The sequence below is a fragment of the Puma concolor genome, chromosome B2 (genome assembly GCF_028749965.1).
Source record: "Puma concolor isolate L17-30 chromosome B2, mPumCon1.1.hap2, whole genome shotgun sequence".
NCBI classification, from domain to species: domain Eukaryota; kingdom Metazoa; phylum Chordata; class Mammalia; order Carnivora; family Felidae; genus Puma; species Puma concolor.
The window spans coordinates 131145595-131159680 of record NC_141671.1 but is presented as its reverse complement, the minus strand read 5'-3'; the positions used below and the strand labels follow the sequence as shown (position 1 = coordinate 131159680).

The 14086-nt window shown below is 41.7% G+C and overlaps 1 protein-coding gene and 1 long non-coding RNA gene across 29 annotated transcripts in view; one reads left to right on the top strand and one right to left on the bottom strand.

Moving 5' to 3' along the window:
• LOC147581259 (uncharacterized) overlaps nucleotides 1-14086 on the top strand; it is a 169760-nt gene that overhangs the window by 48933 nt on the left and 106741 nt on the right. For 16 of the 17 annotated variants that reach the window (XR_015251597.1, XR_015251598.1, XR_015251600.1 and 13 more), the window contains exon 3: nucleotides 1971-2030. This is a non-coding gene — a long non-coding RNA (uncharacterized LOC147581259). Of the gene's footprint in view, nucleotides 1-1970; nucleotides 2031-7081; nucleotides 7792-14086 lie in introns of those variants that run through there. The other variant, XR_015251599.1, reaches the window with a different exon arrangement.
• The window catches only part of AIG1 (androgen induced 1), a 245402-nt gene continuing 234685 nt past the window's right edge, over nucleotides 3370-14086 (bottom strand). For 3 of the 12 annotated variants that reach the window (XM_086708034.1, XM_086708035.1, XM_086708026.1), the window contains 2 exons: nucleotides 9932-10095; nucleotides 3370-4045 (listed from right to left, as the gene is read on the bottom strand). In XM_086708034.1, coding sequence (XP_086564160.1) covers nucleotides 4008-4045; nucleotides 9932-10095 — 202 coding nt within the window. In that variant the 3' untranslated portion in view covers nucleotides 3370-4007. Of the gene's footprint in view, nucleotides 4046-4412; nucleotides 4454-4842; nucleotides 5950-6066; nucleotides 6379-8979; nucleotides 9310-9931; nucleotides 10096-14086 lie in introns of those variants that run through there. The other 9 variants (XM_086708032.1, XM_086708028.1, XM_086708030.1 and 6 more) reach the window with 6 other exon arrangements.

Genomic DNA, 14086 nt, shown 5'->3' with positions numbered 1-14086 from the left:
CCTGTGAGCACTGCTATATTGAAAGAGGGTCATACACTGTCCAGAGCCTGGCCCTTCAGGAGGTGTTTTTTCAGAGATTGTTATGCTCTCTGTTGTTGTGACTTTGGTTATTTTATTACCCTACTCATAGCAATATTTTGGACCCTCCACCAGGTGTGCTTTGATTTGTTCCTTGGAGTAGCCCTGTAAAGGAAAACAGATAGACAAACAGGAGACAAAAACACGCAAACACACGAATAACACAAACAAATAAACACAAACAAAAAACTAAAGACTAGAAACAAAAAACCCAAAAACACCAACTACAAGTAAAGAGGGTGGAGGCGGTGCTGATGGAAGAGCACATACAAGGAGAGAAATGCATGGAGGGGGGTAGAAAAAATAAACATTGATTTAGGCAGAGAGACTAAAAGGCTTAATCCGGAGAGAGAGAAGGGAAATTCAAGAAGGAGGCAGGGAAAATGAAACGAAGATAAAGTTACCCAGACAGAGAAACTGTATGGCTTGATTATTCCAGAGAGAAAGGAGTGTAAAGAAGGAGGTGTAGAACATGTTATCAAGACAATGGATTAAATATGTCTGTTTAGAGAGACCAATAACCAGAGTAACCAGCCTAGGGGAGGGAAGAGATAAGGAGGAGAAAGGGGGAGTAGAATATATTTATATATCCAGAGTTGACCTAGAGTTAATCCAGGCAATGCTGCACCGCTTGTTGGGAGTAGCTGTCTGCCGGGTCTGGGCCCATCTGGTGGCTACGCAGTTACCCAGTGCAAGGGGGCGTGGTTTGGCGTAATGTGGACCCACCTCCACTATGGGCGGGGGAGTGATCCCTGAGGCCCCGCCTTGGTTGGGGGGGGGGGGGAAGGTGATCCCTCAGTCTCTTCTCCACGGAGCCAACCCGGTGGGCTCAGTTTGAGTCGTCCTCACTCGGTGGGCGCAGACAGGGTGGTTCTTTCTTGCTCCGCCAATTCCCCTGACCCTGCGCTTGGCTAGGATTCAAAGTCCTGCTCTGCGCGCTCTGGCGCTGGAGAAGCCCCTCTCAGTGTGGTGATATGTGGTCTCCTGGTTTTGTCTGTGCCCCCCACACTTCAGGGAGGACCGCCTTCTCCTACTGTGGACTGAGCCGCTGTCTTCCCCGGGAGCCCCCCGGGTGGCAGACGCAGGCAGGCTTTGTCTTTTCCCACGGCACTCCAGGGAAACGGCCACCTTTTCCTCCCTGTAGACTGAGCCCTCAGCCCAGCCACTGCGCCCGGGGTGGCGGACACAGGCAGGTTCTGTGCTATCGCGCAGCCCTCCAGGGAGGGAACCACTTTCTCCAGCTGCGGACTGAGCCCTGACCTATCACAGTACCCAGGGCTGGCGCCCCTCCTCCCCAGGTGTGCGAATAGGGAGCCCGCCCCAGTCCAGAGAAAGCCCCGCAGTTAGAGATCAGATGCCTCTCAGTCTCAATCCGAGGTCTTTCTGTCCAGCTACGGTCCTGCACTTCCCTACCCGCTTTCTCTTCCCTTTGTCTCTCTGCAGAAGGGGGTCCCTCTCCTCCGTGCCCACGGGGCCTTTTTTTTTTTTTTTTTTATCTCCCCTAGTTCACAGTTACCCACCTATCTTTTTTCCAGCTTCCCCATTTTCTTCCTAGTGGATTCAAATCTCTTTTCCTCCCAGGCTCTGGTGTTCAAAGTCCTTTGGCTTCTACACGTCTTTGTTTGAGAGACCCGGGAAGTATGGATTCCCCCTACTTCTCCACCATATTGGCCACAACTCTCATTATCTTATTTCTGACCTTAAAAGGGAATATCTCATGATATGGCATGTTTTTACATTATTAATGTTATTATCAGAAATAACTTAAAATTTCCCAAATGGTTTGGGGCAACTATGGAGAGAATCATGTAATTTTTTTTCTTTTGTGCATTAGAGTGGTCCCCCACTTATCTGAGTTTTCACTATTCATAGTTGTACTTTCCATATTTCAGTTACCCACAGTCATGTGTTATTCACCTCACCTCATGCCCTCACATCCATCACGAGAAGGGGTGAGTACAGTAATAAGATTTCACGTAACTTGTATGTCAGTATATTGTTATAATTGTTTTATTTTATTATTATTGCTGTTAATCTCTTGTGCCTAATTTATAAATTTAAACTTTATCATAGGCATATATGTGGAGGAAAAAACATAGTATATATACAGTTTGGTACTATGTATGGCTTTGGGCACCCACTGGGGGTCCTGGAAGGTAGCCCCTGCAGATGAAGGGGGATGATTTTATTGAGAATGTTTTTGAATAAAAATCCTAGTATTAAGCCATCCTTAAATTTTTAGAGTAAATCTTATTCAGTTTTGAAAAATTATTTATATAGTACTGGATTTATGTTGCTGATACCTTAGTTAAAACGAATGAAAATTTTTATTTTGCTACATTGGCTTTATTTTGACGGTTATATTAACTTTGATAAATAATTTGGGAAGTGTTTCATCATTCTGTAATCTTGGAACAGTTTAAATAACATGAGGGTTGTTACTTGAAAGTTTTCAAGGACTTGCTCATAAAACACTTTGGACCCAACTCCTTTTTTGGAGATAGTTATCTGAACATTTAAAAAAAGTCTCCCGTGAATATCAGTCTATTACAGCTTTCCAGTTCTTATTGAATCCATTTACTTGAAAATTGCACATTTCATTGGACTAAGAATTTGTTGCCATAGAGCTATAAAGTTTATTTTTATAATTAATTTGTTTCATACTGTTTATATTGCCAAGTATTTGTATTTCTCTCTCTAGTGTGCATATTTTAATGATATTTGTATAGGTGAAATACTGTATTTATTAATCAACTTACTTATGTATCAATTCCACTGTTATTTTCCTGCTGTCTTACTTAATTTCTGCTTTTATTTTGATTAGTTTTTCCTTACATTTCTCTAAGATTTATTTTTATGTGTTCTCTACTCCATGTTCTGCATTAGTATTATTTTAAAATAATTATGGTCAAAGACTTTGTAAATTAAATTAAAAAAATTATTCTTTTTAGATTTATCAAAAAAGGTACACATTTTTGGGGTACCCTGGTGTCTCAGCTGGCTAAGTGTCTGGCTTCAGCTCAGGTTGTGATCTCATGGTTCGTGAGTTTGAGCCCCACGTCAGGCTCTGTGCTGACAGCTCAGAGCCCGGAGCCTGCTTTGGATTCTGTGTCTCCCTCTCTCTGCCCGCCCCCTTCAAAAGTAAATAAATATTCAAAAAATTTTTTTAAAAGATACACATTTTTAAAATCAGAAAATTATTAAGACCTATGTTCAGTAAACCCATTTTCAAGAGGTAATAGAAACAAAATAAGAGAGGAGACACCAATGTTCAATACACCATGCATCAGATTGGGGTTACTTGGTCTTTATTAAGGTTTGTTTGCATATATGAAAAGTTTCACAAGATTAAGTCATGAGATCCAGATACACTTAGGTTTTGACTAACTTCATGTGATTATTACTAACATTGCCTGTTTGAGGCAATGGTGACATTATTGCAATACAGAACATCCAGCATATTTCCTCCAGACTTGCCCTGTGGTCCAGGGTCCTTATCCAGCCACCTGCAGGACTCAATACGCAAATGCCTTGCTTTACATCTATCCCTTTGATTTTCACGTATTTCTCAACAAGAAACACAACCGAGTTGTATTCTTCCTCAATTAAATGGAATCACAATTGCAAAAATTAAAATCCAATGACCAATTTTAGTTTTAAAAACTAGAAGAGGAAAAAAAAAAGATGTTATTATCAGTAATGACTTTGGAAAGTCTTCTTTAAAACATAATGAGGGCAAGTTATTTTGGAAATAACTGTATCCTATTCGTATATAAGCTTCTCTATAAAGGTGCCCCCCGCTCTGGGGCAGAGAGGCCGAGGTGAATCCCACTGCTTTCTTTGCTGCTTCCTCTCCTGTATTGCCAATGCCCAGGGGGTAAGAGTCCTCAATGGTGGCTCAATCCAGCTCTTTCATTTAGACTTAGCTCTCATTCCAATTTAGGCTTCTCTTTCTCTTCTTCCATACCTAGAAATTCAGGCAAAGCACTTTATTTTAACATCAGATTAAACTGTGAGCAGCTTCTCCAAGGCTGCTCAAAAAACCCCTCTCCTCTCCGCACACGTCTCCCCATCCACTCTGTTGTACCCACTCCCTTTCTCCTAGCTAAGAAGGAAAATCCTTTCCAACTTTCTCCTGAAACTTCTTTAGTGACCTCTGTCCCCACCCTTTACCTGGAGATCAGGACACACCCAGGTCTTATGGCATCTGGGGGTGAGGGGTGCAAGTCAATTCTTGACTCATTGAGTCTGTACAGAAACCCCCACCAGACCGCTTTGTAACCAGCTTCTAACATTGGAAGGTGTGCAGCTGATGAGTCTCAAACAGGCCTTACTTATTTTGATTTTGGTCCTGTTTCTTCTCAAGGCAAGGACTCTGGATTTTCAAAAGTGAAGAAAAAAAAATTTTTGTTTTAACTCACCGAGAGCTTGTTAGGCAGTAAGGCACAAGAACTGTTTATTTCCATACCTTTGTGTACTTAAACTCAAGTTCTCCCTCTATTCACCCCACTCCTGGGAGAACTATGTTTTACCTCCTGAGAGACTCATATGTACTGGACCAGTAAGACCTCTGCCTGTGGTCTGTAGTGAATAGTTAGTTAATGATGTTTCATTTTCCTGGAGATGAAAATGTTGAAGTCATTGTCATGCATTAAAGTTAAACTGGTAAATGCTCCCCGCTTCTTTCTTTTGCTTCTTGCTAAATATTATTCATCTGAAACCAAATTCTCAAACTTTTTGCTCTAAACAAAAGAACCCCACATATTGCTTTGCAGCTTTTATTGGTATTCTTTTACAAGTCGTAAGCTCTCTGAAGGCAGAGCCCTTAACTGTTTTGTTTCTGATAACATCCCTAGCACCTAACACAGTGCCTGACTGACAGTAGGAGCTCATTTAATCATTATGGAATCAGTTTATAAACAATGAATACGAGGAAGGCCTCAGAAAGCTATGCTAGTGGGAAAGCAGAATAAAATAAGGAACTTCACAATATAAAAAAATGTAAAGCCTCATCCCAGAGGGTTACTCTCACAGGGCTCATACTAGGGAGGATTCCCCTTCCCCTCAGCACCCAGCTCCCGGTATTTGTTTTGTGGGGCCAGGGCGGTGTGGTGGGAATGTGGGTAACATGCTCTGAACAGGTGTCCTTAGACAGTCTTTCAGGTTTGGTTTTCATGACTAAGGAACTGGCACAGATCTGTAACACTTCTTCCAAAGTGCTTCTCAGAAATCATATTAAGGAAAACTTCAGATTGAGGACTAAGGACATCTGAAGGGAGGAGGAATAGGGTTAAGGGGGAGAAGGCCAGGAGATGCCTTAGTTGTTGGTAACCAAGGCAAAGGCAGAAAAACACAACAGGGATTCCTTTCAAGCAGCACACATGACTTGGGTCCCAACTTTGTCCCATGTTCCCTCTCCTGTGGAGAAGCTCTCAGGAACTAATAACTGCTTGCTTTTCCTTAAAGTCTGTTTCCTCCTAAGTGTTCTCCTGCAGATGGGTTGACTTGGCAGCGACAGTGGAATCTTCAAAAGCGGGGGTGGAGAACAGGGGGTGTTCATTGACCCAGACAGGAAAAATGGCTCCCCACCTACTTTAGTTTGGCAGCTTTGAGGTAGAGGGAAAAAATTAGACAGCTGTAAATAATATTTGGAAGAACCAGAGGTATAATTTCCACACAAATAGCAGAAAGAAACCTGTCACAAAGCTAAGGCAGGACGTGCTTTTGGGAACCTGGAGGAAGAGCTGATTGACCCTGAGAGAGTTAGTCACATGTGATTCCCCTAGGCTGGGAGAAGAGCTCAACCAGAGGGCAGTGCTGGGACACTGCAGGCCTGGGTGGGCCTGGGTGGGCCATGAGCTGGATGGGCAGCTGTGGGAGAAAAAAAGAAAGAGGGTTTCTGTCATAAAGATCTGGCTCCAACCTCCTTTCTCTTTTGCTCGTCTCTCTCCTCACCCCAGCCTTTCACTTTTGGACACTCATTTCTGGTCGTATTAAGTTTTACTTTAATAAGATTGGTCACCCCAGTTAGACACACTGGAATTGGAATAAATTCTTAGCTTAAGTACAGAAATATCTCAGCTGTTACAGGTTGAATTGTGTCCTCCCACCACCGTGCCCCCAAATTCATATGTTGAAGTCCTAACCTCAGAGCCCAACCTCAGAGAGAAGGCCAAGGGGGGTGGCAGGACAACCATGTGCTAAAGAGATGAGGGCATGCCATTCGTGGATCCAATTAACCATTTCAGCAGCAGCCAGGAGAGATTTGTGGGGGACCTTCTTGTCTGATGATGTGGACCTCTGTGGATTGCATGGGAAGCCAAAAAGGTTTTTGAGAATTTTGTGCCAGCAGGAACCCTGCCAGCCAGGACTAAAAGGGACAGAGGCAGCATGAAATGAAAGAATGACTTCTAAGGTGGTTCAGGGGCTAGTCTTCTCCAGAGGGTAAGGCTTCCACCCAGGGGCAAGGGGAAGTGGCCCGAGGATGGAGTATTCAGCCAAAGACATCATTCTCAAGCCTTTAAATCTAATAGAATTTGCCCTGTTACATTTCACACTTGGTTGGGATCTGTGACGCCCTTGCCCGCTGTGATTTCTCCTTTTTGGAAAGGGTGTGTATATTCTATGCCTGTCTCACTATTATGTTTGGGAAGCAGATAACTTTCTGTCTGGCTTCACAGGTTCACAACTGAAAAGCAATTGTGCTTCAAGATGAATTATACCCAAGTCTTAACCAGACCTGATTTAGATGATATTTAAGATGAGATTTTAGACCTAAGAGTTGATGCTGGAAAGACTTTTGGGGCTATTGGGAATGTATTTTGTATGAATGAAGGACGTGAATTTTGGGGTCAGAAGGCAGAGTGTTATGGGTGGAATTGTGTCTCCACACACCTAACCCCGAGTACCTCAGAATGTGATTGTATTTGGAGATAAGGTCTTTACCAAGTAAAAATGAAGTTATTGGGGTGGCCCTAATCAAATATGGCCATTGTCTTTATAGAAAGGGTAAATTTGGAGACAGCCTCACACACAGGGACAACTGTCACGTGAACATGAAGATGGTCATCTACAAGCTAAGGAGAGAGGCCTGGAAGAGATCCCTCCGTCATGGTTCTCAGAAGGAACCTTTCCTGCCAATACCTTCATTTTGGTCTTCTGGCCTCCAGAGCTGTGAGACATTGCATTTCTATTGTTTAAGTCACCCAGCTTTTGCTGGGTTTAAGTCACCCCGTACTTTGCTGTAGCAGCCCTAGCAAACCATTACAAGAGTCACAACTCCACTTAGAGTTACTTTTCTTTAAAAAGAGCAAATGCTTACATATAAATTTAGCCTATTTAAGGGCTTTTTGTTCATTGTTCTTATCAAGTTGGTCTATTTTGTTATTTTATGAACTAGGTCCATGGGTCTTAGTGAGGTTTCTAGCCTCTCATGGGTCTGGATTTCCAATGGTGACAATCTGATGGCTCAGTAAAAGTAACACTGGACTGGACATTATGCAGAAGGTGTTGGCTCTGCCACCACCTATATTGGTGGGTCACCTAGGATTTCCAGGCTCAGCTGCTTCTTAGTAAAAAAGCCAGCTTTTCTGGGTTTCTAATATCCTTTTCTGTTCAATGATTCTGTAATAATGTGATTTTGTCTCGAAGTTGAAGTCAACATAGCATAACCAAGTGGAGGAAGTGAAGCCATTAAAAATCATTATGGATACATGGAAGGGGGCTCCGTGTGATATCCCTGCTTCTTGGGGTATTTTGTTTTGGACGTAGTAAATGTACTCAGGATTCTAACACTCTCCCTGACTGTATTCAGTTCATTGCAACACACGCAAACACACACAAACATATGGCACATACTGCTTTTAATCAGCACTTTCAAATTTAACCATGTATGGAAACAGGCAGCTAATGTAGTGGAGCAAAGTGGCCAGGTGAAAACTAGGAACACTTAAGGAGCCAGCTCAAGGGGGCAACTGATCCATTGTTGCCATAAGTGGGCTTGGTGGGCCTGGTGTTGCCAGATCTTAAAAAAGTATCTGATAAGCTGGTGAATCTGGCCTGTATGTATAATCTCCCAATTTTTAAATGTTGGTTCAAAAAGAAAAATCCCACCACGTAGGTCTAACAAAACTTTTGGCAAGTAAATTTGGGGGGAGGCCATCAGTTTGCAATCCTTCTCATAGATGAGAAAAATGTGTCCACTTGACATGAAGCATCTGCCTTTGTGGAATTAACTAGATGGTCCCATGTAGATAAAATTAATCTCCATACCTAAAATGAGTTGTGGAATATGAGTCAACCTTACTTAAGAGAATGGCCCAAATTAAATTGAACAGATCATTAAAAAAACCCTGAGTTTCACTATTCATTTTTAACTTCTCACTTAGAGCTGCTAAAGAGCAGTATTCTATGAATCCACACCGGATTTTTCTCTTTCCTGGTCTTCAGGCCATCTTCTCTTAGGAGTAGCAGAACAATGGCCAAATGACCATTGGAATCAAGCTAAATCAAGGGGAAAGAGTCATAAATACTTCCTGAATAACATATAGAAAGCATATTAGCCTACATTTAAATGTGGCCTTTCTCCCAAGAAGCTGAGAAATGTTTACATTTTGTTCTCAAGATATTTCTGCAAGTTAGCTAAATACTTTCATAAGTTAGCTAATAAAGATTACTATTCCCATTAAACAGAGAAGGAATTATTAAAAGATTAATTTCTTGTTTCCCAAGCTGTGGCCTGAACTGAATGAGACATTTTGACACTTTTTCTAATAGACCACTTATTAAAATTAAGCCAGCTGCCGAGAAAAGAAATCCTTAAATTCCTCCTGGCCACTTACCATTGGCCAATGCCTTGACACACAATCTTAGAAGGTCCACACACAAAAAAGTCCAACTTGGTAACCATGCAACGACTGTGTTTTATTTGTCTAATAAGATCCGGTTCCTGGCACAGTGTCTGGCACAACGTAGGGTGCTCAGTGTTTGTGGAACAGAGATCATTTGCGAGTGATGTCTAGAATGTTGTGATTCTATTGGCGGAGATGCCCAGAACTCTCCAAAATTCCCAAACCATTTTGCCTTTGGAAATACTTTCATGCAGGACTCAAACCACTACATACGGTGCTGTTGCTTTTTCCACCTTCCCATTTGTTATGTTATCTTACATACGCTTTGGACAGGGGTTTGCACAGCTTGGGTAAGATTACATGCCTTGCCAAGATAGAGGCGCTGCCGTAAACAGAAACAAAAGATAAATCAAGTCATAGGTTAAGAGAGTTTCTACAGCAATGAAGTATTATTACCTTTACTGCCTGTACCTCTTTGTCACCTCCAGCCCTTGAATATGACAGTCACTGGTGAATCACAGTGGCCACAGGTAGTCTGAGCCGCTTGGGGTTCTAGCAGAACAGTGGGGGAGACCTCTCTGAAGCTACTGCATCCACACAAGGGATGATGTAAGAAGTGGAGGTCTGGGTGGCTTTTAATGAGACTATTTGGTTACATTTAATATTTTATCTATTTAATTGGGGGAGGTCCCTTTAGCTAAAACTCTGATCAGAGTGAACTTCCTAAATTTTTGTTGTTGCTGTTAACGCTACATTTCTCCCTATAAAATTTTATAGACATGCTTCTTTTCTCTGAGATTTGGATGTTTTACTAGCTAATAAGACAAAGTGAGTAATAAACCTTTCAGGTAACTGCGAGCGGCTCTTAAATTAACACTGTGTAGTTATAAAAATGAAGCTCTTCATAAGTGATCCTTGGCTACAATGGAATTTTCCTTCAGTGTCTGCACACACTCTTTTAGACAGCAGTTCTCCTGCTTTATGCTCCCCTAAACAATACTTACTTCTCTGTGTATCCCAGATATAGCTGTTCAGAACTTCTCCCAGCAGGTACAAAAAGTTCATTAAGATGGTTGTAGACCCAAAGAAGATGATTCTGGCTCCTGGGCCAATGTGTTCCAGGAAAGGATACACCCACATCCCAGTTACGTGATGCACCCAGCACACCCTGCAATAGAATTGGAAAGGAGACAAAGACAGGAGTTCCTCTCATGTCAGATTTCAAACTCCTGTTATTGTGAATATGGACTCTCCACTCACACCACTCTTCGGCAATGTGTGTCACAACTTCGCTTCTGACACTCAGGAGTTACCAGGAAGTTTGTTGTTGTTTGTTTGTTTTCTTATACTTTTTATTCTAAAATAATTTTAGACTCACAGAGGAGTTGCAAATATGGTACAGAGAGTTCCAGTAAGCCCTTCACCTCAGCTTCCCTGAATGTTAACTTGTATAACCATGGCACAATTAACTAAGGCGAAGCCATTCGCATTTGTACAACATTTCTAACTGGACTGCAGACTTTATTTGGAATTCCCATTTCCCACCAATGCCCTTTTTCTGGTCCAGGGTCCCACGTGTACTTGGTAGTCCCATCTTAGTCTCCTCCAATCTGGCAGTTCTTTGGTTTCTCCTTCTCTTTCCTGACATTTGATGGGTTCTGGTCAGGTATTTGAAACGTGTTTCTCTCAAGACTCTTATATAATCTTCATTTCTTCCTTACATACTGAGACACTATAGCATCAGGCAGCCACACTGTAATCCAACCTAGGCGAGTATGGGCAGGTGTCTTCCATACTGCCTTCCAACCAGATACCAGTGCGTACTCAGCAGTGTTCTCAGCATAACCTGCAGTGTGTCTATACCGACAGAGCCATCCTGTAACCTCACCGGCACTTGGCTTCCTACCACCTGGATTGTTGGCTCCTGTATTTGTTTCTTTCCTTGTTTTCCCCTAGTGCACATAATACTTGCTTGTAATCATTCTATTTGTGTTCCGGAGATATTTTAGGTTCAGTGGGAATACAACATCATTAATCTCCACTGTTTTCAAAAGTTTAGTTAGAATTTTTACTCACTTGGTTTGGTCTCGACACAACTGTAAAAAGCAATTTTCTGAAACATTCTTGGGTTCATCACTTGATCAACTGCTGTCGATTTTGAAGACTAATTATAATATAAATAATATTATTGCAGGAGGAATAAGTATTACTTTTGATACTTATGTGTTTTGGGGTCATCTTCCTTATCACCCACGGCTTCACTCATTGTTAAGCACCTTGTGTATCTATTACCTATATATTTACCGCACTGACGCGAGAACCCTGGGGATATTTATCTTAGAGCTTGCTGTCTCAGTGAGGGTGATACCACTCCCCCTCAAAGAGGTGAAAATTGGTTCTGACAGGGTGGTGAAGAAATCTTACTGTTTTTATGTGTTAAGCACAGACACATACATACACAGAACATAAACAGGTACACAGTACATCTGTAGTGTTAATATTTCATGGGCCCAGCTAGTCCACATCGGTATAAATCCAAAAGAACTGAATTGAAAGCAGGAACATAAACAGATATTTGTACCCCAATGTTCACAGCAGCACCATTCACAATGGCCACAAGGTGTGGAAACGGTGCAGGTGTACATCTAGGATGGATGGATACACAAGACTGGTCTAGCCATACAACATAGTATTTTTCAGCCATGAAGAAGAACGACACTATGATACATGCTACAACATGACGGACCTTGAAAACATACTAAGTGAAAGAAGCCAGACGCAAAAGGACAAATAGTGTATGATTCCACCTATATGAGATACTAGAACAGGCAAATTCAGAGACAGGAAGTATAATAGAGGGGGGAGGGCTGGGGGGAGTGGGGAATAGGGCGTTAAGGTATAAGGAGTACAGAGTTTATGTCGGAGAAAACATGTTTTGGATAAAGATGGTGGTGACGGTTACATGACATTGTGAGTGTATTTAATGACACTGAGTTGTACAATTCTAAATGGTTAAAAGGATAAATACGTTGTGTATATTTTACCACAATACAACATTTTTATGGGTTGGAGATTGGGAACGAAAATTACCTAGAAAGGTCCCTTGGTGGGGTGTTCAATAAGGAAAGAAAGGTGGAGAAACATGGTCTTAGTGGGAAGAAATGGTCATTAGGTGCATCCAGGTCAGCTTGAATAACTGTTCAAACTAAAGGCTTTTTACCAAGAGAGGAAGCCAAGCAAGTCAAGAGTTTTCTTTCTTAAAAAGGTTCAAGGATTTGTGAGAATCAGCAGATATTAAAATTTTAGAACTACCCTATGGGATTCTGATGCATCATACTGTGTTTGTCCATAGATTAGAGGCAGTTTTCTCTTCCTAATCTTTTCTTCACTGGTGTAAGGAATGTTGTGTGCTCATCAAGTGGCTTATTAATTTCCATTGAGATAATGTGCAATATCCCCAAAATGTAATACTATAAAGCTATAATTGACTTTGCAAACCAACTTATAAAATTATAATCTGACTCACCGCGAAACTGTTTCCTTAATTAGGCAAATTAGCAGCAATTCAAATTATGAATGCTAGTTGCATTTTTTTCTACCTGTTCCTGGCTTTCTACTTGCTTCTGGTAGCATGAACCTTTCACCGGCAGCTTTTGGTAATGTGTCTTATGCAGGCCTCTGCTCCTCAGACACTGTTTGCAGTGTACTTTTGGTCTGAATGGAACCATCTCATACTACTGAAGAGATATAACAACCACAACCATATCCCATCTATCTGTAGATGACTCCTACATTTACATCTCTAGTCTTGACCTCTCCCTGATTTCCAGAGTTCAATACTCAGGTGCCCACCACACATCTCCATGGGAGGATGCACCTCCAACCCAACACTTCCATGATGTCCTCATCATCCCTGCATCCTAATTCCTGCATGTGTCTCCCCGCCATCTAATAGCGAACATGCATCTTCCACATCTTTCACTTCTCACATCAGTGATTACTACATTATTGCAGCAGTAGTTTGGGGCAGAAAATGTGGAGTCATTTCTGACTTTTCTTTTTCTCACAACCCACACCCAATCTATCCTTGGATCCCATTGGCTCTATTTTCCAAATAGACCCAAGACATCTACTTCTCACCATGGCCACCACTACTATCTGGGTTCAAGCTATCGTCATCTCTCACTGGAACTACTGCAAGAGCTTCCTATGTCTTTGTTTCTACCCTTGCTACTGTCTGTTCAGTAGGCCATTCTCATTGGAGCAGCCAGACTGATCTAGATTACATGCAAATCAGGTTGTGCCACTACTTTGCTCAAAACTCTTGCTTCTCCTCTCACTTAGACTAAAAGCCAGAGACCCCAGGGGGTTCTTCAGGGAATTACCTAGGCTTGCCGGGCACTTTTCTGACTTTTCCTCTTCTTCTTGCTCACTCCACTCCGGCCACACTGACTCCCTGGCCTTCCTTAAGAACATTGAGCACATTTTATGTGTTCCTGTGATTGGCACATTACTTCTTACCCCTATCTCCCCTACAGTATGCCCAATGTTCCCTTTTGTCCTTTGGTTTTCACTCAAAGGACACCTTCTCAATTAGGTCTTCCCAGGCCACTGCATCTAAAAGTTGCAACCTTTGTCCTCAATGTTTCTATTCTCCATCTCTTTATTTTTCTCCCCAGCCAGTTAATTTACTGTATTTATTTTTACTTATCTGTTTATCATCTGTCCTATGAGCATAAGCATTTTTATATTTTTATCTGTTATGTTCATTGCTAGATTCTGTGGCCCTTGGAACAGTGTCTGGCACACAGGATGCACTCAATACTTATTTATTGAATTAATAACTGAATAAAGAAATACCAAAAACAACAACATAAGCCTTTACTATATGACAGGCACTTTGACAATAACTTTAAAAAAATAATTTAAAAAATCTCCCGCCTCCCCCATCTCTATGCCTTTGGTCATCAGCAAAGCTTTTCTGTAGAGAACTAGATAGTAAATATTCTCAGTTTGGAGGCCATATGGTCTCTGTCACAACTCTCAATTCTGCCATTTAGTGCAAAAGTAGCTACAGACAGTATGTGAACAAAAGAGTGAGGTTGTGTTCCAAAAAAAAAAAAAACAAACAAAAAACAGTGGAAATGTAAAATTCTCAG